At 42.2% G+C, this 22,991-nt stretch overlaps 1 protein-coding gene across 2 annotated transcripts in view; it reads right to left on the bottom strand.

Annotated features, from left to right (window-relative positions):
- Positions 1 to 6,813: 6,813 nt before the first annotated feature.
- BPGM (bisphosphoglycerate mutase) overlaps positions 6,814 to 22,991 on the bottom strand; it is a 280,243-nt gene continuing 264,065 nt past the window's right edge. For both annotated transcript variants that reach the window (XM_078673997.1, XM_078673996.1), the window contains exon 3: positions 6,814 to 8,114. In XM_078673997.1, coding sequence (XP_078530123.1) covers positions 7,924 to 8,114 — 191 coding nt within the window. In that variant the 3' untranslated portion in view covers positions 6,814 to 7,923. The remainder of the gene's footprint in view (positions 8,115 to 22,991) is intronic.

The raw sequence follows: 22,991 nt of genomic DNA, 5'->3' as shown, positions 1-22,991 counted from the left end.
GCGACCGGCATGTTCAGGCATCGGAACGCCTCATCATTTTGAAATGCATTTCGCAGCGCAAGGATGACTTTGTGGATGCCGTGAGTCTTTATTATTACCGTCGCATTATCGCAACCGCCATTTTGTTTTTTCCGCACGCGCTGAGGCCCCGATTTTTATTACTTTTTTGAGGAACTGTGGCTTTTTGTTATTTTTCTGAGGAACTGTGGCTTTTTATATTATCCACTAACTGCTGCAGGCTTGTTTTTTTAGTATGTCTCTGCATCTCTGAGCCTATTTCCTACTGTCTAGATGTCTGAAGGACTCTCTCACAGGTTTTGAACATGATGGCCATTTAGTAGGTTGCTTCTCACCAATATACTGGCTCATTTCACTCCTTGGCCTTTGAACATATTTTCATATGTTCTCTTGCTTTGAATATCTCATGAGTGACTATTTTGCCTGCTTTATTTAAATACTTTTTTCTGAGGAAGCTTCTACAAGGACTTCTCTGTGGCAACCATTGTGAATGGTCCTTTGAACTAATTTCTAGTTCGCACTGAAGTACGAAAATCAGTAAGTGACGCATCTCATCTTGCTTTCCTTGGTCTTTATGGGCAGAATTAAAGGCGTTCATCCTATGAAAGCTTCTGTGAAACAAGTCTTTGTCAAAAACTCCCCAACATTTTCTGAGTTCTCCAAATTGGAGGAGTCTTCGTCATCCTCTTCTACAGATACTATGCGGCTACGGATCCTGCTGAACATCATCAGGAAAATCTCTTTCCAAACGTCTCAAACAAAATCCTCCATCTCCGCCTAAGGGGATCTCATCTGTATCTATGGAGATACTATTGGAAGAGATTAGGGCACTGCGTCCCTTCATGGAAGAAACTAACGCAAAATTACAATTCCTTACCGACAACTGGGCACAACTTGACACAAGAATGACTGCTGTTGAACACTCTTTGTCTTCTGTTACGGATACCTGTGCTAAAGTTTCTCCACTTCAATCTCAAGTCACTGTACTCCAACACCAAGTTGAGGATCTTGAAAATCATAATCGACGCAATAATCTTCGTATTTACGGACTAGTGGAAGGCGCGGAAGGGTCCAACCCTATTGCATTCTTTAAATCTTTTCTTCCCAAGGCCCTCCACTTGCCAGATACCACCGTTCTTAACATCCAAAGGGCACATAGATTGGGTCGCCCCTCTTCTTCTACTTCTCCTTCCCAGAAACCAAGAGGAGTTATCATATACTTTCTGGAGTATACGGATTTGTTACTAATCTTAGCAGCAGCTAAATCCTCCCAACGCATCACCTGGTCTGGCTCTACCTTATTCTTTGCGCAGGCTTACGCTAAGGCTACCGCTAACAGAAGGTAGGCTTTTCTTAATATGAGACCGGACCTTCGTGCAATCGGTGCTCGCTTTGATCTTTCATCCGTGCCTCTTCAAGGTCACCTATAACAGAACTACGACTTATGAGGATCCGCTACGTCTTCAAAGTTTCATAAATTCTCACAAAACAGATGCCAAGGACTCTTCCTCTGCAAATGCTGGTTGATTATATGAATTCTTCTGCTGATTTTATTTCACTTTTCTTATTTTTCAATTAAATAGGTTTATTTCCTATGCCTGTTCCATATTTACTTCATTATTCCCATGTTTGTTTTTTATTCCCACAGTTCTTCCCTCTCCCCGACGTGATGCTTCCTGATCCTTCGTTTGGTCCACCCTGGTTGTATCGTTGTTCCTGTGTGGTTCCATCCCTCCCCTTGTCTCGTTGAATCTTCCTTGTATAGGTATGTTCCTGTTCCTACTTCATGTCTTGTTTTGGTTTTTCTTTTGCAGTGTTCTTTTATTGCTTCCCTTTGTCACTGCTTGCTTCTTCTCCTATTTTCTCCTTTCTAATTCTTCTAGTTTTGTCTCTTATTTTCTCTATATCCATTTATCTACGGCTTTCCTTTCCCCTAACACTTTTTGTCTCTTTCCTCATTCTACTCATCTTTATTCTTCGCAAATTTCTTCCCTATTATTTCTCTATTTTCAAATGTATTCTCTCTTACACGATGCAAAGTTTACTGTTTACAATTGTTCATTGCATTGTATGCTTTTTGATTAATGTTGTTATCTTATCTCAGACATATTCAGAGTTACTACATGGAATGTTAAGGGTCTAAATAATTCCATTAAAAGACAACATGTGTTATCCCATTTAAATAACTTAAAAACAGATATTGCCTTGTTACAGGAAACCCACTTATCAGATACTGAATCTTCTAAATTAAAAAGATTTTGGGTAGGCAATGTTTATTCTTCCCCAGCTTTGGGGAAAAAGAATGGTGTTGTCATCCTCCATCACAAAAAGTTTAATGTTTCTATTGCCCACCAAGAAATTGATTCAGATGGTCGTTTGGTGATTATCAAATTGTTAATAGATAATGTACCATTGGTTGTTTTTAATGTTTATGTTCCTTTTTCGGTTGATAATCGGTTTTGGATACAGATTTCAGACAAATTGCTTTCTTTTGACAATGATTATATTATTTTTGGTGGAGATTGTAATCAAATTCACGACCCAATATTAGATAGACGCTCCCCAGTTAAATTTGTACACTCTAAAATCCACACCCAATTTACTTCCGCCATTCGTCGTAAATCCTTAGTCGATGTTTGGAGACTTTGTCATCCAGACCTTCTAGAATATAGCTATTTCTTCCCGCCTACATAGAACGCAGTCTCGCATTGATTATATATTTTTTAGTAGATCCCTTGCTCAACATGTTCTACCTTCAGAGATAGGTTCTATCTTAATCTCTGATCATGCCCCGGTTTTTGATGACTTTGATCTAATTCCCTTTTCACCGTCCTCTGGGAGATGGCGTTTAAATAACTCCCTTCTTGCGGATCCTAAATTCTCCAGCCAATTCAGCCCTTTTGCTACAGACTTTTTTACAATTAATGCAGTCTCAGATTCTTCTCCAACTATAATTTGGGAATCTTTTAAGGCAACTGCAAGAGGTTTCATAATTAACTATGTCTCAAAAGAAAAAGAATTTTGGAAAAAAATCTATCCAACTTCTTACTAACATTAAAAAACTTGAGTATGTCTATTACCATTCTTTTTCAGAATCCTCTTTAAAAGATCTTACCTCCGCCAAAGTTACTTTTAATAAATTATCCACTGAAGCTGCAGCTTCTTATCTTCTGAAGAGTAGCGCACGATATTATGGAGGACAGAACAAAATGGGGAAACTCTTAGCTACCTACTTAAAAACCCGCCACGACAAAACTAGGATCACTTCCATCACCAATCCTGACGGTGACTCTCTCTTTAAAGACGACGATAACTTACAAGAATTTGTTACATTCTATAAACATCTTTACACTCCTGAAATACAACCTTTTCAATCTGACTTATCCTCTTACTTTCAATCACTTAATTCTCCTCTTTCTACCCATGTTAATTTTGATTTACTGGAAACCGATGTAACCTTGAAAGAAATTTCTCATGCAGTCTCGGTCTTAAAACGCGGTAAAGCTCCCGGTCCTGATCTGTTTTACCATCAAATTTTATGACCATTTCTCGAAGCTTCTCCTATTTAACTCCTTTGTCGCAGCTGGTTCCTCCCAAGGAACTCTTCAAGACGCTATGATTTGTTTAATCCCCAAAGATGATAAGGACCCCTCTTTTTGTAAAAACTACCGTCCCATTTCTCTTGTAAATACGGATTATAAGATCTATGCAAAAATTCTCGCTTTACATATCGACCCCATATTACCTGAACTTATTGGACCAGAACAATCCGGTTTTATTAAGGGACGCTTATCCTCGGATAACTCCAGAGTCTTCTTTAATGTTCTTAGTAAAGCATTTTCTTCACATTACCCACTTGCCGCCATAACCCTAGACGCTGAAAAAGCATTTGATAGGATTGGTTGGGATTTTCTGTTTCAAGCTCTCAAATGGATAGGTTTTCCCCCCAAAATTATCTCACTTATATCCCTATTGTATTCTGGCCCTAGGGCTTCTATTTTTGCCAATGGGAAAATCTCAGATTATTTCTCTCTTTCTAGGGGTGTTCACCAAGGTTGCCCGTTGTTATTTATCGTTGCGTTAGAGCCCTTCTTGACAAAAATAAGACAGGATAAACTAATTACTGGTTTCCACCTTGGTTCGGAACAAATTAAATTGTCTGTCTCCGCTGGCGACATTCTACTATACTGCTCTAACCCAGATACTTCTCTTTCATCCTTTTTTCATCAGGTTGACACCTTTTCGCAAATTTCAGGTTATCGCCTTAATCGGGATAAACGTGAAGTTCTACCCCTTAACGTTTTCTGTCATCGCCACTACTTTACCCAAACGGGTTTTTCCTGGCAACCGACTATAAAATATTTAGGATTATGGTTCTTCTAATATTTCAGATTCTTTAAAATTTAATTTCGAGTATTTCACCAAAAAATGAACTGATTCAATTACCAAATGGCATCCTCTCTTTCTTTCATGGTAGAGCAGACTTGACTCTATATAAATTATGCTAGCTTCCATAATTTTATATTCTCTTTCTATGATACCTGTCCACATCCCTGGATATTATTTTAAAAGAATAGATTCAATCTTGTCGAAATTCCTCTGGAAAAATAAGACTCCTCGGATAGCCTTATCTTGTCTCAAAAAAGATAAAATATCAATGGAGGTCTTAAGTTCCCTGACTTTAAATCTTATTATGCATTTTCTCTCAGACAAGCTTATCGATGGTTATCTAATAAACTCCCTACTCATCCTCCAGTTTGGTTATCCATTGAAAAATCCCTTGCTTCACCTTTTAACTTTCTTGAAACTCTTGCATTTACTGCCGTTACTTCTTTTTTGCACACTTCCGTTATTGCTCATACTCGTCAAATTTTAACTCCCCTTTTACCTGCCTCATATCCTTCTCTCACTTCGCTATCTCAACAACCTATTTGGCATAACAAATCTTTAGGCATTAAAAAATCGCTTTTTGCTGGAAATCCTGGAGATCCAGAGGACTATCATTGATTTCTCAACTTTTGCTTGATGACACACCTTTATCTTTTCCTGATCTTCAGTCTCAATTTCTTCTTCCTAATTATTTTAAAAAAACAATACGATCTCTTACTCCCTGCTCTTCAAAGCTATTTTCATTCACTTCCCTCATCTTCTGTTCTGCCCACTCTATGTTCCACAATTTTTCCTCTCTTGAGTTCCTTTCCTTCTGCTTCTCGTATTTACAAATGTTTTTTATCTCCTTCAGAAAGGCACAAGACAAAGACTGAATTGGCTTGGGAACACGATCTGTCGCTCTCCTGGTCCGTTTCTTTATGGGATAAATTATGGTTAAAGATTCATAAAACCTCAAGAGCAGCCAATAGTACGCAAACCCTTTATTTTATTTATCACCGCCTACTATACACTCCAGCACGATTGGCATCTTTTTCCCCCAGACATTTCGTCCAACTGTTGGTCTTGCCCCTGCCCAAATGCTGATTTAATTCATATGCTTTTTCATTGTCCTAATATCCACATCTTCTGGCAATCCACTTGGTTAGGTATAAATATCATCTTTAACATAAAAGTTCCCTTCTCCCCTTCAGTTATTTTCCTGGGTTCACTATCCCCTTCTTTGCCTCCAACCCTTTCACACTTTCAATTGCTTGACTTACTACTAGCTGTTGCACTACACTTGATAACCTCCAACTGGAAAGATGCGTCAAAAGTTACTTACTCGGCCTGGTGGAATGCCATATGTATTCACCACAGACTCGATACTAATTATGTTACTCCTATCTCCCTTGCAATTAAAAGAGACTTATTGTGATAGAGCTGCCCTCCCTTGGCCTTGACTTCTGGACGTTTGGCAATACTGTGAAGTGTCTTGATTGGACTATGCACGTTTTCTGTACACATGTTCCTTTTTTTCTATTTTAGCGGCAGCGCAACTGGGGGGACGGGGGTGGTTTAGTTTGTCTTGTAAAAGTCTGCAGATAATATTTGTGCTTCACTGATGTTGGCAGAAGTCTCCGGTGCTCGGGGCTATGCATTTTATGTTTGTTCAGACAAATAAAAATCTGTTTAAAAAAAAAAAAAAAGACTTATTGTGGATCCTCTTACTACTTATTTATCCACCCTCTCTCCCCCAAACCCCTCCACTGTTTATCATGCAAACAAGTCAGATGATGTTCGCAAACCACCATGATTAATCCCGGTTGCCTTTTTCTATAGTTATTCTCAATATTGTTATTAAATTTACATTTGCTTGTACTCTTATCTCATAGGCACTTATCTGCACACAGTGTTTGTACTTAAAACTATTTTTACTCTGTTTATTGATTAAACTCAATATGCCATTTTTCTTTTATCCCCTTTTTCCCTCCCCTCTATTTCAGAATTTACTGTTTATTGAATCCAATTTTTGTATGCACCTCTCGTATGTATTTTTAAGTTTCCTGTATACTCTGTATTGTTTGGATGCCTTGCTTCTTTATTTCTTGTTATGCTTGGTTTCAATAAACTTGAACTTAAAATTTAAAAAAAAGACTGGTCAGACTCACCTATGCGCTGTGGTTCAACGTTGATAATTTTGTAACCAAACTGCATTAAATGAGTGTGCCTCAGCTTTAGTGGTTGTGCGATAATGGGCCTTTAATTTGATTTTTTTTTTCTCCTACTCCTTGACACAGGTTTCTCTGCATTGTGTGCAGATAAGTAAAAACATATATGAATGATGAGGTTAGTACAACATTCTTCACTGCTATGCTGGACCTGTAATGTACAACACGACTACCTGAATGAACACTCGGGACACAGTTTTGAGATAATGTTATTTTCTTTTGACAAAACAATCAGCATAACTAAAATACGCTTTTTATGAGTCAACATAATACAAGTGCTATGTTTTAACCAGCAGTTGCATCACTCTTAATATCACTCAAGCAAATCTTAACCAATATTAAGCTACTGTTGCCATACCTTTATAGCACGACCAGAAGCTGTACTTCGGAGTGGTTTATTTATTGTGCTGCTTAATGTAAGCGCTGCACTTACTAGCCTCTTTTAAAAGGCATTTTTGCCATTAACGCCATACCATCATCAAGCATTCAAAATGTACATTTAAAGTATGATAGAGGGACCGACAGACCTCTACTTAGACCAATAGAACGATAGTCATTTGACTTGAGCCTTTTAGTGACGATACCTGCCCTTACAGTAATAACAAATGTTAACTGATCTAATCAAACAACCTTAATTTTATTTTGAAAGAATAACATGTCTGAAGGAGGCTTTTCCAAAGAAAATGGTTCTTTCAAAGTCGGAAAAGTGGTCACAACCCCAAATGCTGGTTTACCTAGGCTAGATGGAAAGAGTGCAAGGCAACTTCAAGACGCCAGAGCATAAATTAATTTCATATATTGCAAAATGTTCAAGCTGCTCACATAGTTCTAAAGAGAAAATCTCGGGGCCTAATATAATAAAGTGATGGACTTTTCAGAGCTTAATGTAAACAGATACAATTCGGTGAAAATAAAAGGTCGCGGGTAAAAAGGAGGACAGAGAAGCAGTTTGGAATGTATTGCATAATAGAGGGAGATTAGACCATTGAAATACGGATTCGAAAACGGGAATCAGAGGCAAGCACCTCCATTCGCGTAATTAGAGGAATGCAAAGGTCGGCTAAATATTTAATGGCAGCAGCGTATCGGAAAAAATTTTATCAAATCTTCAATAAAAATAAAAATAACTTCATAAAATCTGAGGAAAAGCAATGTTTTAAGGGAAGGTATAAAAAAATAATCATTTGGTAAGGAGGAAGGTGGGGCGTCAAGTATAATATATACTCTACACAAATTTAAACACATTCAACAACACACTGTGCAACACTCGAGCCCCCCCCTAATTTCTGTACACAGAAGAACAGCATCAGGGCGCAGTTATTTCGTCAGCAGTTTTAACTTTCCCTTGATTTTCCACTTTGGTGATGGAAGCTTGGATGGCCTCCTGGTCCCCCAGAAACACATGAGGTTTAGCAGGCTGCATATTTTCATCGAGTTCTAGGAGAATGGGGACGCCTGTCGGCAGAGTGATGTTGATGATGTCTGCATCCGAAATGCCTGTTGAAAACGAAAGTAAAAGCCATGTCATCTTTTAGTGTTTGTCCCACAACTGGTTGCATGCATTTATCAATAACGTGAACAGCTGTGTGCTATATTTGACAAACATATCGAACGCATAAGCATGAACATATCTATACATATGGCCTATTTTACAATGTTTTTCTTGCAGGTATTTCATGAATGGCTTGACAAAAAGTTCGGCATTTAAACGCATTTTTTTAAGCACCATTCACACTGCAGCCACGTCTGCTCTGTGGAGCTTCCAAAATAGGCATGGTTTCCAATTTTAAATGTATCAACTACTTTCCCAGTTAAATGAACTACTGCACATTTTTAAAATGTATGAATCACAAATACTCAATGTAATTTTGCTACTGTTTTAGATTAACGGTTGACAAATATAGCAGCCTCTTCCACAAAGAACCATCATTGACTTGCATCTTACTACTTACTCCCACGGGTGATGACGATTACCCCCCCCCCCTCCTCCATGGAATACATAGTTCTGACACCCTACCCCAGCCAACCACAAGGGAACACAGGAATCTTAAACTGGGCATATGATGAGGAAAGGGGGACCACTGTCCAATTGACTTGGGCGCTCAGATGGAGTTCCATGGCCTCGATCATGGGCCTCCATAAAAAGATACAACCATATGGCCACCAGCAGATACCCATTCTTCCTTACCATGGACAACCCTTGCAGGGCCAGCAACTCTTAGATAGAGCAGTGTAGAAACTGCCGAGACAGCAGCATCAAGGGTCCTATCACAGAGAAGAGGAAGAAGGCACTATCCACGGAGCTGTCTCTAAAATACATATGAAAGTACTGCACAGGACCCAAAATGCCTTAAATGAAATGAAATCCTCTAAAGTTTACAGGTGACTGGAATCTAATTCATGACAACACCAGCACCCTTTCTCATGAAAGCTAGACCCCAAACAACATCACTAGACCCACTCCCAATTAACACGCTTCCACGGGGATAACATGTAGGTCAGTGGTATGGACAGAGGTGCGATCATAAGTAGTTAGTCCACCGGGCATGAAAGATCTAAATCTGCCAATTCCGTTTCCAGGGGAAAAGTCGGGCATTGACAAATGGAGATTTTAAATTAGCCCAAATATTTGGATGGCTCAATGCTTGCAAACTGAGTGAATAAAGTATTTGCAGCAATTCTTTTGGAGCCAAAATGTGGTACTACTATGGAGATCGTTACCTTTGGACATTATTTATTTGTTATAGGCAGGTCAGCTTGTGAGTAACACGCATAGTCTTACACACTAAACACTGCCATCTCACTCCCAACTACATAGGAAATGTTACACACTTATATGTTTCCTAAAAAATCGGGGTATTTTATTTGAAGGATTGAAATATGTTGAGAAATTGGAATCATTTTTGTATTTTGAATTCCAGTTTGTAATGACTCAAAAAGATCTATGATTTACATATGCTTTTAACACAAAATATGTGGCTAATTTACAAGAACTGAAACATTTATTACATCCAAATCTTTTGATTATATGGACCATCAAATCGCAGACAAAGATTCTTCCATATTCAAATTCATAAGGACTCTAAATGTGATGCACTGGGTCCACATATTCGGATGATGAAGCATTATGGGGCAGGGAAGGAGTACACTGACCTGTTGGCCAACAGGTCGGTGTACCTCTAACCTGAAAGGCCATTAGGCTGGAGTCAGACACAATCCTCCAGGGGCGATTTTTACTATTTTTTTTTTTTTTAAGTCCAGTCGATTCCACATTATTCATAGGAGATTTTGACAGCTCCCAGGGCTGAGATTTTTTACAAGTGCAACAGGAAGGGGGTCAGAGATGTACAATGTCGGCTTCAAGCAAGTAAACTGAGGACGATTTGTTCATGGATATAGTTGAATTAGGCCCAAGTTGCATCGTTAGGTTTCGCCTCGCGATCCGCTGCGCAGCAGCGTTCGCGCAGGGCGAAAACTTTTGTTTACCAGTATGGACAAAAGTCCCGCCTCTCTGTTCCATTGGCTAACTCCATAAATGGAGGCTAGCCATTGGAAGAGAGAGGCGTCCGTCATTCTGCGAGGCGATTCGTGGGCGTTTCTGGCGATTTTTTCTCTCTCCGCCCCTTTGTGACGTCATTCCGGCGGTTATTTTTTTTTGTATCGGTATGTTGGTTTCATTTCCAACGTGTGCCTTGCAGGGGTGGGCTGCGCGATTAGAGTTGCTAGCAGGTATCCCGTTCCCACCCCACTCCCGCTGTCCGTGTGCCCGTCCCCGCCCCCCTCCCGCAGTCTGTGTGCCAGTTAACCCGCCCCCCTCCCGCTGTCCGTGTGCCCGTCCCCCCTCCCGCTGTCCGTGTGCCTGGATAAGACCCAGCGGCGGGGCGGGCGGCCTGCCCTCAAGTGTTCGTGCATTTTTCTTGACTGGTTTGTGTAGCGGCGCGGCCTGGAGCCCATGCCAAGTCCTGTTCCACACAGGAAGTGAGACTCGAGTCAGAAGCGGCGGGCGGGGACATGGAGGTGACTTCACGTGTGCTGCCTGCTGCAGTGTGTCTCTCGGCGATCACCATGTCGTCCCCGACCGGCCCGTCCACTGCGCCAACGATGGCCATCTACCAGCCTGAACCAAGCCTTGGGGCTACTCCAACATCATGCCGAGGAGGTGAGGGGACTAGGTACGCGCCTCACCAACTTGAACCTCTGAAGGAGCCTGATCACGGAAAGCCGCTGTGTGACTGGCGGGCTGTAGCCTCAACGCGTGCACTGCAGCTGTGAGGGCGCCCCACGTTGCGGACTCAGAGCTTCATTGTCTGCCGCCACCGTCAGATTGCCTCATCCTTTCGTCCGTAATCGCCCACATGGCCCTGGCTTTCTGGAAGCGGCTGTGGCAGCTTAATGTCCGTCATCATTTTTTTTCCTACTGCCACTGCTCCTGCTCCCTTTGCCGTCACTCCCAGAGCAAGGTGAGACTTTTCATAAAAATTTGGTCAAAAGTCCGGGGGGATCTCTGAAAGCTGCCTACAATATAGCACTGCAGTAGTCTAACCTTAAAATAAACGTGCACAACTGAATTCCATGTAGTGAATTTATGTATCTCATGCAGTGTAGCAAGTTCTCAGTGCTAAGCGTTTCAGCTGTCAATGTCTGAAATGTCATTATTTTTAGCTTCCTGTAATTTTGCCATTTAATATGAGGTTACAGGAGGGAGCACTAGCTTCTTGGAGTTTCTGGTTGCTCAAATGGCTGTAATTTCTGATATTTTGAAGTTTCCCTCGTCCTTATTGCATGATTTTTGTTCGTGAGAAAGTGTCACTCAGTCGCTGAAATGTCACTCATAAATTCGCTGAAATTATGAAAATGTCACACATGGCAATCTGAAACCTTGGCAGCTATGCGTCCCCCCTCCTGCTGTCCGTGTCATTAGTTTTAGCTTCCTGTAATTTTGCCATTTAATATGAGGTTACAGGAGGGAGCACTAGCTTCTTGGAGTTTCTTGTTGCTCAAATGGCTGTAATTTCTGATATTTTGAAGTTTCCCTCGTCTTCATTGCATGATTTTTGTTCGTGAGTAATTGCCGTCTGCTGAGCTCGTCCGTAGGGTACAATAGGTCTCACATTTGCTAGAGGTTAAGCTAATGGCAATGTAAATGACAATGCCATTTATTTATCTGTTTTCAAAACCAACACATAAATACAAATTTTGTCATTTAAAATGCCAATAGCTCTAACTTTTCGAAAGGCGAAACCATTGCATTGTAAATGCTTGTTTTTCAATTGCAAGGGGTTGAGTTTGGTGGTCTGAATTGCTGAGAGGGGGAGTTTGGGGAGACAGCTGTTAGTTGGATGTAGGGCCTTGGGTGGATTCTTTTGCAATGGGGGCATCCTTAGAGTAGGGTACGGTGATTGGAGGGTCAAGAGAAAGTTCAATGTTCCATCATTATATCAACAAATTTCACACAGGGTGGCACACTGTTTTATAGGCCCCCCCGGCCCTACAGAAGCGTTCTTGAAAGCCCTAGACGAGGTAATTGTTCCCCAGGCCCTGCGATTCTCAATTATTTTACTCCTTGGGCAGCGTGGAGGCAAGTGACACTAGGGAGCTTTGTGATTCATGCACCCTCGCTCAGCTCACCCAATGGATTAGATACCCTTCGCACCGTGGTGGGCACATCTACGACCCAGTTTGATCCAATTTTCCTTTATGTGTTAAAGAACCCCTTTGAGTCTCCTGGTCGAATCATTTTCTGATCCATTTCTCATGGACCTTTCAGATGCCCGATCCAACTAATGGGCATCACCAAGGCAGACCCTCTCATAGAATCGATCAATCTGCTTTGAGTCGGGCCTTGGCAGACACTCGTCCTACCTTTTCCATGGATCTAGGTGGAGCTTTGGAGACCTTCACTAGCTGGATCTCGCAGGTGGTGGAACATTTATCCCCGCCCCTTTCTAACAAGCGAGCAAGAAACTCCCCCTCTAAACCATGGTTTTCCGGCGAGCTCAAAGAGCAAAAACAGCACAGTCAAAAATTGCCCCCTTGCCAAAGTAGCATTAAGGATGGCTCAGAAAGCATATTACACTTCCATTAGGCAGGCCAAAAGCAGTTATTATGCGGAGCGCATCTCCATGTCTAAAAACAACGCTAAAGAAATATTTTCAATCGTTCAGAGCTTTCTAGCCCCTGGTGCAGAGTATTACCCTTCCTACCTCAGACACCTAGTGTGAGAAACGATCTAGTTTCTTTATTGACAAGATCCAGTCGATCCAGACCAATTTCTGGACTAGTACCCCAGGTCAGGCAGGGCTTTCCCTCCCGAATATCTCTATTTCTAGTACATCTTCTCATTATTTGATGGTATGCTCTCCCATTGCCCCTCAAGATTCAATGTCTATCCTCAAACCGCTGAAAATCGGGTTCTCCGGCTGACCCTTGTTAGGCCATGTTGTTAGTCGCTGTTGCAGAGGTGGTCAAACCAGAGGATAATACCCTCATCATTATGTCCCTTCAGACCGCCACAGTTCCACTAGAGTGGAAGCAGGTCAAACTGCTACCTTTTTTAAGAGAGCCTTCTTTGGACCCTTCCACGCCCGCTAGCTACCGCCCGATTTCTCTTCTCCCGGCTGTGGCGAAAGTGAGTGTGAAAGCGGTTTACAAACAGCTAACTAATTTTGTTGAAATATCTGGCCTGGTCCATCCAGCCCAATCGGGGTTCGGGACACATAGTACAGAGACGGCCCTTTTTGAAATGTCAGAAGCAATTAGAGAATGTTTGGATGCGGGCGGCAGAGCGGCTCTGAGTTTATTAGACCTCTCTGCTCCCTTTGATAAGGTCCCTTACTTCCAACTATTAGCCCGTCTCTCGAACATTGGTGTCTCTGGTCTAGCGTGGAATTGGCTTAAATCTTTCCTAGAGGATAGATCACAGCAACTATTGCTACCTCCGTTTTCCTCAGCCTTTAAAAAGGTGACTTATGGAGTTCCGCTGGGCTCCACTTTGAGTCCTCTTCTTTTCAACATATATGTTACTTCCTTGATCCATCTCGCGGAGGAGCTGGGAGCTAAGATCATCACGTATGACTTGTCCCTGGACCAGGCCAAAGACTGTCTTACAGCCGTCTTTAAATGGGTCGCATCTGCTCAGCTTAAGTGTTCTTTTGTATGGGTCCATTCCTCGGCAGTTTAGGGAGGCACTTTGGGCGGCAGATTATCCTCTACCAAATTCTGTGGGTCAACCAGTTAAGAACCTGGGGGCCTGGTTTAATGAAGATCTCCAGTTTTCCACGCAGATAAAGAAACTAGCTGGACAGTGCTTTGGTACACTGAAATCCCTAAGGAAGTTCTTCCCCTTTCTACCCAGGTCAGCCAAATAAATGGTTACCTGCGCCCTGATTCTTAGACACATTTGACTATGCTAACGCACTATACATTGGCTTGCCAGATTACCAGTTAAAGAAACTGCAAGTAATACAAAATGCTGCAGCCTGAGCTTTGCTTAACATCCCGGGAACGTCAAGCATAAAACATTTGCATGATTTACATTGGCTAAACGGGTCATATTTAAAGCCCTTACTTTGGCCCATGCAGCCCTTCATGGATCTGGCCCGCTATATCTCAGGAGACGTTTTAGTTTTTACCCACCACAAAGACAATTGCATTCAGTCTCGCAGTGTCTTGCAGTAATCCCCCGCTTTTGTCTTACACGAATGGGGGGCAGTTCCTTAACTTGTAAGGCAGAAGAAGCTTGGAATTCCCTTCCATATGAACTGTGTAATATGCAAGACCCTAGGCTGTTAAGGAAATGGCTAAAAACCCTGCTGTTCATCTAACTTGCAGTTGCTTTCAGCTCCGGAGCGTTCTCATGTGGCTTCCGCGCCTGTACACTCTTGAGTATCTCTGCGTGATATAAATGTTAACAACATAACATACCAGTTGTGAGGTTTGAAGATGGGACTTTTGTGCATTGGCTGTAAATCCCAATCGGAGAAGGTTTATGGTATCTTGAGTGTGTTATAAACATTTTCTATGTGTGTTAGCGTTGATGAGCCAATCGTCCAGATATGGGAAGACATGAATTTGTTGTTTTCTTATATGAGCTGCTAATGATGCTAGACATTTTGTGAATACTCTGGGTGCAGTAGTCATTCCGAAAAGAAGTACTTTGAATGGATAGTGATTTCCTGCTATCACAAATCTGAGATATTTGCGACGTGCTGGATGGAGAGGAATATGGAAATATGCGTCCTTCAAGTCTAGCGTGGACATAAAGTTGCCACGTAGAAGTGGAAGCACTTGTTGAAGGGTAACCATATGGAAGTGTTTTGACAGAATGTATAGGTTTAACGGTCTGAGATCTAAGATTGTTGGTAGAGACTCATCCTTTTTGGGGATTAGGAAGTAAATTGAGTACACTCCTGACCATTGATGTTTTAATGGAACTGGTTTGATAGCTTCTTTTGTTAGAAGAGCTTGTACCTCTTGTTTAAGAAGCTGTTGGTGTTGTAGCGAGAGTTTGTGAATGTGAGGTGGAATATTGGGAGGATTGCTGGTAAGCACCAGGCAATAACTATGTTGGATAATACCCAAAACTCATTTGTCTGTTGTGATGGCTTGCCAAGTGGAAAGAAACTGTTGTAATCTTCCCTCGAAAGGTGATGAATGGTCGGGAGAAGTTGTATCAAGTCACAGCTTGTTAGAGGACTAGGAGGTTACATGTTTGTGTACCTGTCCCTCTTCCTTAAAAACGGTTTCCTCTATAGTTACCCTTGTAGAATCCTCTAGAGGGGGAAGATAGTGTTTGTGTTTCATATGACGATGCAGCCACATCTGAGGTGTTAGTGTTAAGTTTGGAGACTCCTCTGTAAAAGGAGCGACAAAAGGAACCTCTGGTAGAAGAAGATTGAAGTGCCCCATAGACTTTGCTACTTCAGTATCTTTTTTCAAGGAACTGGTCTATTTGAGGCCAAAAAGGTGTTCATTATCAAAGGGTGCATTAAGAATGGTTTGTTGCACTTCTGGTTAAAAAACAGAAATTCTGAGTCATGCATGTCTTCTGAGCATAATGCTAGTGTTGATTCCTCTAGCTGAAGTATCTGCAGCATCTAATTAACACTTGATAGATTAATTGGATATAGGTTTCCTTTCTTGTACTATTTCCTGCCCCCTCTTTTGTTGTCTTCTGGGAGATATTTTAATCATTCTTCTATTTTATCCCAGTGAGCTCTATTGTATCTGGACAATAAACCGTGTGTGTAAGTTGTACGGCAATGGTAGGCTGATTGTGCAGCCACTTTTTTCCCCGAAGCATCTATGAGCTTGGATTCTTTTTCTGGAGGTGGTGCTTCTCCGGTTCTTTGCGAATTTGCCCTTTTACGGGCATTAGAGACCACTTATGAATCCAAAGGTAACTAACCCCTGATGAAAACTGGGTCAGATGGAGGTGGTTAATATTTTCTCTACTCTAGTTGTTAATATACGTGCTCGAACTGGGTCTTTAACAATATCATTAGGATGTCTCAACATACCTTTAAGCATAGGCCACATTTGTGTTCTGTGTGTGCTTTGTAATGTTTCAAATACAAAATCTGCCTCCAGTGTTTCTTTGTGTAAAGGCACTTCGTGGTAATTAGCTGCCTAGCAATTAATGCAGTAATATAAGGAGGGGGAAGGTTTTGCTGGGTATAGACCTAGATCTGTATCTTGAGGTGGATCTATGTTAGTCATCCCAGGGATCTGATGGTGGGTGATTATAATCGTCATCATCATCTTCTATATCACGATTAGTGTTAAGAAAACCTGATGGTGTACTGTGTAGAGATCTGTATGGGGTTATTCATTTGGAAAGAGGTAACCCATGCTAACTTAAACAATGTGGATAAGTAAAACACAGTCCTGAGAGAATCTCTGCTCGGTGTTTGGTAGCTATGGCTTAAGCAGCAGGCAATTGCCTGAGAAGCCTGAGTTCAGCTTTAGCAGTGCCAACAATTTCAATGGAAAGAACACAATAGATTGTCAAAATAGGATAAAGAGAAACCAGAGAGATTAACTTTTAAAGTTTGAAGGCAAAGACAGCCAAAAAATTTGAAAATAACAGTTCACAGTTGACTGGGACCTAGGACTTATTTCAGCTAGACCTTGATGGAGGGGAGATCAGACTCACAAAGGCTGTTGATTTTGATGTCAAAATCTCAGTGCGATGTAATGTCGGAACTCATGACCGCTGAGTGTGCTTTATCAGCTGGCTAGATTTGCCACCTAGCTGCAGTCCAAGATTTTATGTTTGAATGTATTCACTTTTTTTAAAGTCAAAATCTTCCAGAAGGGCCAGGCTGAAAGCTGCAATCATAAAGGATGGATACCTTTGAACCTATTTTCAGAGTGGAAAAAAAAACTGATCTGGCGAACCTAGTTTTCCTGCCAAAATAGGGAGTGACCTTTCTGGGCAAATGTCACTTGCTGGTCCCTTGTCTCCAACTGCTGGGAAAGGCTATGCTGATCAATTGAAGCCCCTAGCTCCTCTGGGCACGTGATTTGTCACCACGTAGGTCTCCAGCATGGTCTATTTCTCTATGGCCAGTTGGGTCTTCTTGGAGTCAGAAGTCTTTCTGCTTTTTGTATCTCTCTGAAGCAGGAAAACAGGAGGCTAAATACTTGAACCTTGGAGAGAAAGTCATTGGGTGCCATTAAAATTCTTCCGGTACAAAAGGGGGTGGTGATGGACGGAGCATCTGAACCAATCAAACACTCACACCCAGTCAAAAGATCTGGGTTTGATCCATCACTGTTCTTTAGCCCACTCTGCCACCCCAGTTCAGACATGGCTATATGCAAATCAGTCTGACCCTGTGTCTCATGGGAACAGTCCAGCCCGAACTGCCAAGCCATGCCTTCCCTGGACCGGAAACAAGCTTCCGAGGACCGGTTTCTGGCATTACAGCCGTCTTCTGATAAAAATAAAATTAAAAATAAAAGTAAAAATACTGAAAAGGACAAGGATAGAGAAAAAGCGAAACAAAAACAGAAAGAGAACGACAGAGAGAAAGACAAAGACAAAGAGAAGGGAAACGATACAGCGGACAAAGCTAATCTGGAATTAATGGCTAAAAAGGCTCAGAGGCTGCAAACAATAAAAAACTTGAAAGCTGCTGCTAAAAATACTGGACTCCCAACCACCTCTCAGCCTCGGATATCCAACTTTTTCACACCGGTAGCAAAGGAAGGACCAAGCGAGCCTACTGAAATTATAAAACAAAAAAATAACCAAGCAGACAGCGCGAAAGGTACCAGTGAGGTTGACTCAAACACATCTGTGGAGCGAATCAGTGTGGATGGGAAAAATATAGCTCAAAAACAAACTCCCACCTCATCATGCGCGCAAACATTCCCCCCTGAGCCAGTCCCACAGCTTGGTAATACTGCACTTTCCGAAGTGGACTCTGATTCAGACATATATGAAACAGGGATGTCCACCTCAAGTAAAACAAGTGAAACAAATGATGAACAAATACTAGAAGCAACAGTCTCCGAGATTCTAGACTCTAACGAATCCAGAAAACTTAGTGAAACATGCCAAAGCTCGAACTCAAGGAAAAAACGGGAAAAAAAAGAGGGCAAGAGACAAAAGGAGAAGAGCTAATTTATTCAACGATGAGACTACAGATCCTGGCAGTAACAATGAATATGCCATAACAAGACCTAAACATATACGAAAAAGCCCGACTCCAAAGCTACCAGGAGAGACAGAGCATGTTCATGACCACAGCTTAGCTAAGCCAGAAGGAAAAAGCCAGAAACAATTCGGAAATGGACATAGCTCAGCAACAACTGCAGAGCCTTTGTTGAGCGAAGTGCTGAGCTCCATAAAAAACTTCCATAAGGACATTAAAAGGGAAACCCAAAGGAATCACGTTGCTATTGAGAAGCTTCAAGGGGCAATTAAAAAAGTTGGCAACATCTGTACCGAGATCTCGGATAGAATGGCCTCAGTGGAAGCACGTGCAGAAAATTTGGAAATGGACGTAATTAAGCTGCAAAAACAGGAGAATGAGCACGACGGAATCATAAAGGACCTCATGATGAAAGTGGAAGATCACGAAAATAGGTCAAGAAGAAACAATCTGAGGTTCCTTGGAATACCTGAAGGCTTTGAGGAGAACGACCCAAGGGGTTCTAGGATTAATCTGCTGAAATCAGCATTCCCGGAACTCAGTACCTGGGACATGGACAGACAAATTCAGCGTGCCCATCGATTCCCCTTGACGCTACCCAAACACTCACAAAAACCACGTCAATATCCCCGGGCAATGTTGGTCCACTTTGGGAATTACCTTTTAAGAGAAGCCCTCTATGATCTGGCTAGACCCACAAAGCAGAGGAAACAAAGATTTTATGTTCTTCACCAGACCAGACTTCGCCCATGCAACTGTTGAGAGAAGGTGGAGAATGATACAATTAATCGCACCTTTTGAAAAAATCGGAGCAACAGTCTACCTGCAAAACCCAGCACGGCTAAAAATAATATACAAGGGATCAACAAGAAGCTTTTCAAGCGAAATTCAAGCCGAAGCTTACCTAAGAGAAATCTCAGCAAATGAGAAAGGGAATTCAGGAATATAAACGCAAATCAGCAACTGTCTATGAACACAAAAACATGGGGACCAATCAGAAGGGGTTGTGGAGGGGGGGCGGGGGGAATAAATGTATCAAAAATCTGGTATGAATTTCCATGTTTAAATAATGGTTTGGGGCAAATATCTGATTGCATCATTGACCCCACCCATCCGATACGACCAAAGTATAAAGAACCTGCCCGCGGGACGTACTGAGGCGCACTCTGACCACACCGATGCCCACACCTGGGTACTCTGGGACCCAGCAAGCCTCATAGGATGGTAAGGGGGGAAGGGAGGGGGACCGAGGGAGGGGAACCGATAGGGGGGGGGGAAGCGAGAAGTGGGACGGGTCAGGGGGGATAAGAGAGGGCCGGGGAGGGAAAAACGGGGGGAAAAAACTTCATCACATCAGAATATAGAAGAAACTAAAGACGCCAGGTTAACAAAAACTAACTGGGGGAGCGTGAAAATGAAACAGAAATGCCTATGCGGATAGTTTCGCTGAATGTTTGTGGACTAAATGATGGTAGAAAACGAAGAGCTATGAAGGAATATTTAAGAACATTGCACGTTGAGCTGATCTGTGTACAAGAAACACAAATAGAGGCCTCTCAAAAGGGACCCTTAGAACAGCTGGGATACCAATTAGTATCATATACGACGCAAGGAACAAGAACAAGAGGGGTAGCGATCTTAGCAAGGCATGGATGTGTGGTTGTAAATAGGCAAAAATCAGACCGCTATGGTAGATGGGTTTTGGTGGAGTGCCAGATACAGAGCTTTAATTTCACACTATGCTTATTGTATGCTCCCACTGTGGACGACCCGGAAGCTATGGACTTTATTAACTTAGAATTAGCCAAATGGCCTCTGCCATTAATAGTTTGTGGAGACTTAAATGTTAATGGACTGAATGGCTTGTGGAAGAACGATCCGGGGAAATTCTCCGGTCGAAAGAAGAGAAGCCACAGAGCACTGATTCAATTGATGTGTGATAATGATCTAGTAGATATATGGGAGCTGCAAAATAACTCAGGGAGCGGCAGTGCATATTATTCTGCCCCTCATAAGGTCTTAGCAAGGCTAGACTATTTTCTGGTATCACCAGCTGTACCATCCACCGCAAAGATTAGCATACTACCCCGGGTAATGTCTGACCATAACCCGCTTATCTTAGATATAACAACCGTTGCCCAGCAAAAGAAGGTGACAAATTGGACATTTGAGAGAGCCCTGTTACAGGATTCAGAGTATACCGCCCTAATGAAAGAATGGATGAGAAATTTTTGTTGGACTAAACAAAGGCTCTGCTCCCCCTGCAGTAGTGTGGGATACCCTGAAAGCAGGTATAAGGGGGGAGACAATCAGGTATTCAATTAGGCGGAATAAGGCAGAGAGGGAGGAAGTAGAAATGAGAATAAGGGCAGTTGCTAGACTAGAACATGAACTTAGTAGCGCAATCAGGGCGAATCAGGATATTGTTAGTATAACATATGAGCTTGCTATGGCTAAGGCAGCGGTTGGAGAGCTATTTGCATCTAAAGCAGCAGGGAAGTATTTGGCATGGAGAAAGGACCAATATGAGTATAGTGAGCAGATAGGCCGCATGCTAGCTGTTCGAACAAGGCAGGCTGCTACTAAGGGGGATATTTCAGAGATCAGTACTGAGAACGGAAGTGTCGCAACAACACCCGAGAGTATATGTGCTAGCTTTCGGGACTACTATCAAAAGTTATATGAAGCGGACTATATGGCACCTATCGAGGATATAGAGGGGTATCTTGGGAGTGTCAGACTAGAGAAACTAACGACAGAGGAGAGGGGGGCATTGGAGATGGTATTTAGCAAAACAGAAATACAGAGGGCAATCTTTGACTTACCATCTGGTAAAGCAGTAGGCCCAGACTCTATACCCTTGGAGTTCTACAAAACATTTTTAGCCGAGATAGAAGAAGAACTATATGAGTAGGCTGTAAATATACAAGAGGGTGCTATACCTCCGGAGTCATGGGGAGAGGCAACTATGATAGTCTTTCTGAAAAAAGATAAGCCCGCAACCAATCCTGGATCTTATAGGCCGATAAGCCTAATGAACAGTGATGTGAAAATCTACTCAAAGATGCTGGCAAATAGGCTAGGAGCAGTAATTGGCAAGATAGTCTCTCCATGGCAGCACGGGTTTATCCCTGGGAGAGGAACAGCGGAACATGTCCGAAGAGTGCTTACGTTATTTGATGGCACGGCAGCCTCACGAGACCCTATGGCGTTGATTCTTTTAGACGCTGAGAAGGCGTTTGATAGGGTCTCGTGGGGATTTCTCTGGGCTGCGTTGGATAAGCTGAACCTGGGGGAGGGATATGTGGGAGCTCTGAAAGCCTTATACCACAATCCAAGAATAAGAGTTAGAACCATGGGGGAGCTGAGTGGCATAATAGATATTAGATGCGGAACTAGGCAAGGGTGTCCCTGCTCCCCGCTACTCTTCGCTCTATATATAGATTCATTCATTAGGAGGATAGAGCAGAACAGAAACATCTTGCCCATAGCATTGAACAGGCATGAAACTAAAATACTAGGATATGCGGATGACCTGGCCATAACATCAAGCGAACCAATATCAGCCCCAAGAGAATTAGAACAGGAAGCGGATGCATTTGTAAGACTGTCTGGGTACAAATTAAATGCAAACAAGACCCAAGTAGTAATAAACCAGAAAATATCTTTAGGCGATCCAAGAGTGGTAGAGACAGCAGTATATCTGGGGGTTCGCATAACCTCAGACCTTTCTAAAGTGATATCTAAGAACTTAAGCCCCATTATAGATACGGCCAAAATTGATTTTGACAAACTAAATAACCTACACCTAACAACAATTGGTTGCTGCAATGTTATTAAAATGGTGTTTATGCCAAAGGTGCTTTATTTATTTAGGACCATACTGCTAATCTTTAACAATAGCTAGTTCAGGGAGCTAGAAAAGGTGACTAATAGATTTATCTGGGCCAAGGGCAAAACACGTCGCAGCCAAACATTTCTGTCACTCCCAAGAGAAAGAGGTGGGCTGCGCTACCAGACTTTAAGGCATTTTATTGGGCAACGGTCCTGCAATACATTAGAGGTATGCTGGGGGGGAGTGTTATAGACAGATGGAGAGGTAGAGATGGTGTCCCAGACGTATATGAACTCGTAGTGAAAAACTCTAATCAATGGCTACTCACATATGAGGAGAGGAGCTATCACAAAAAAGTAAGGTTTAAGACCTTGGTGGCCGCAAGATCAGTTTGGTCTGGGATAAGGAGAAAATTAAAACTAGGGAGAATGAATTATTATACCCCTCTGTATGGGAACCCATCACTGCCGGGGGTATTTCACAATCCAGTTATGAGGGGCTGGGATGCACTAGGGGTTAAAACTATCGGGGACCTTATAGGGGCAACCGGTCTGATCTCTTTTGAGCAGGCACAACGCTTATATAACCTAGGGCGTAGAGACTTCTTTAAGTACCTACAAGTGAGGTCAGTTTTGAAAAAGAAACAGGGAGGAGACATGAATTTTCAAAGAATCGAACTGCTGGAATGTGTAAGGGATGAAGGGGGAACCTCCATCTCGCTATTATACGAATAAAAAGGATGATTGTGATAGACGTAGTTTGTCTCTCCACTTCTCATACATTCTAACAGGGAATGAGGCAGAGGAAGTCATTAAAACTGTCAAATTCGGTCTTAAGAGTGGCAAATTTACAATCTCAACACTATAAGACTATGTTCGA

This window comes from Lissotriton helveticus, chromosome 1_1, assembly GCF_964261635.1.
Source record: "Lissotriton helveticus chromosome 1_1, aLisHel1.1, whole genome shotgun sequence".
NCBI lineage: Eukaryota > Metazoa > Chordata > Amphibia > Caudata > Salamandridae > Lissotriton > Lissotriton helveticus.
The sequence above is the reverse complement of the archived record's forward strand: the minus strand, read 5'-3'. Positions and strand labels throughout refer to the sequence as shown.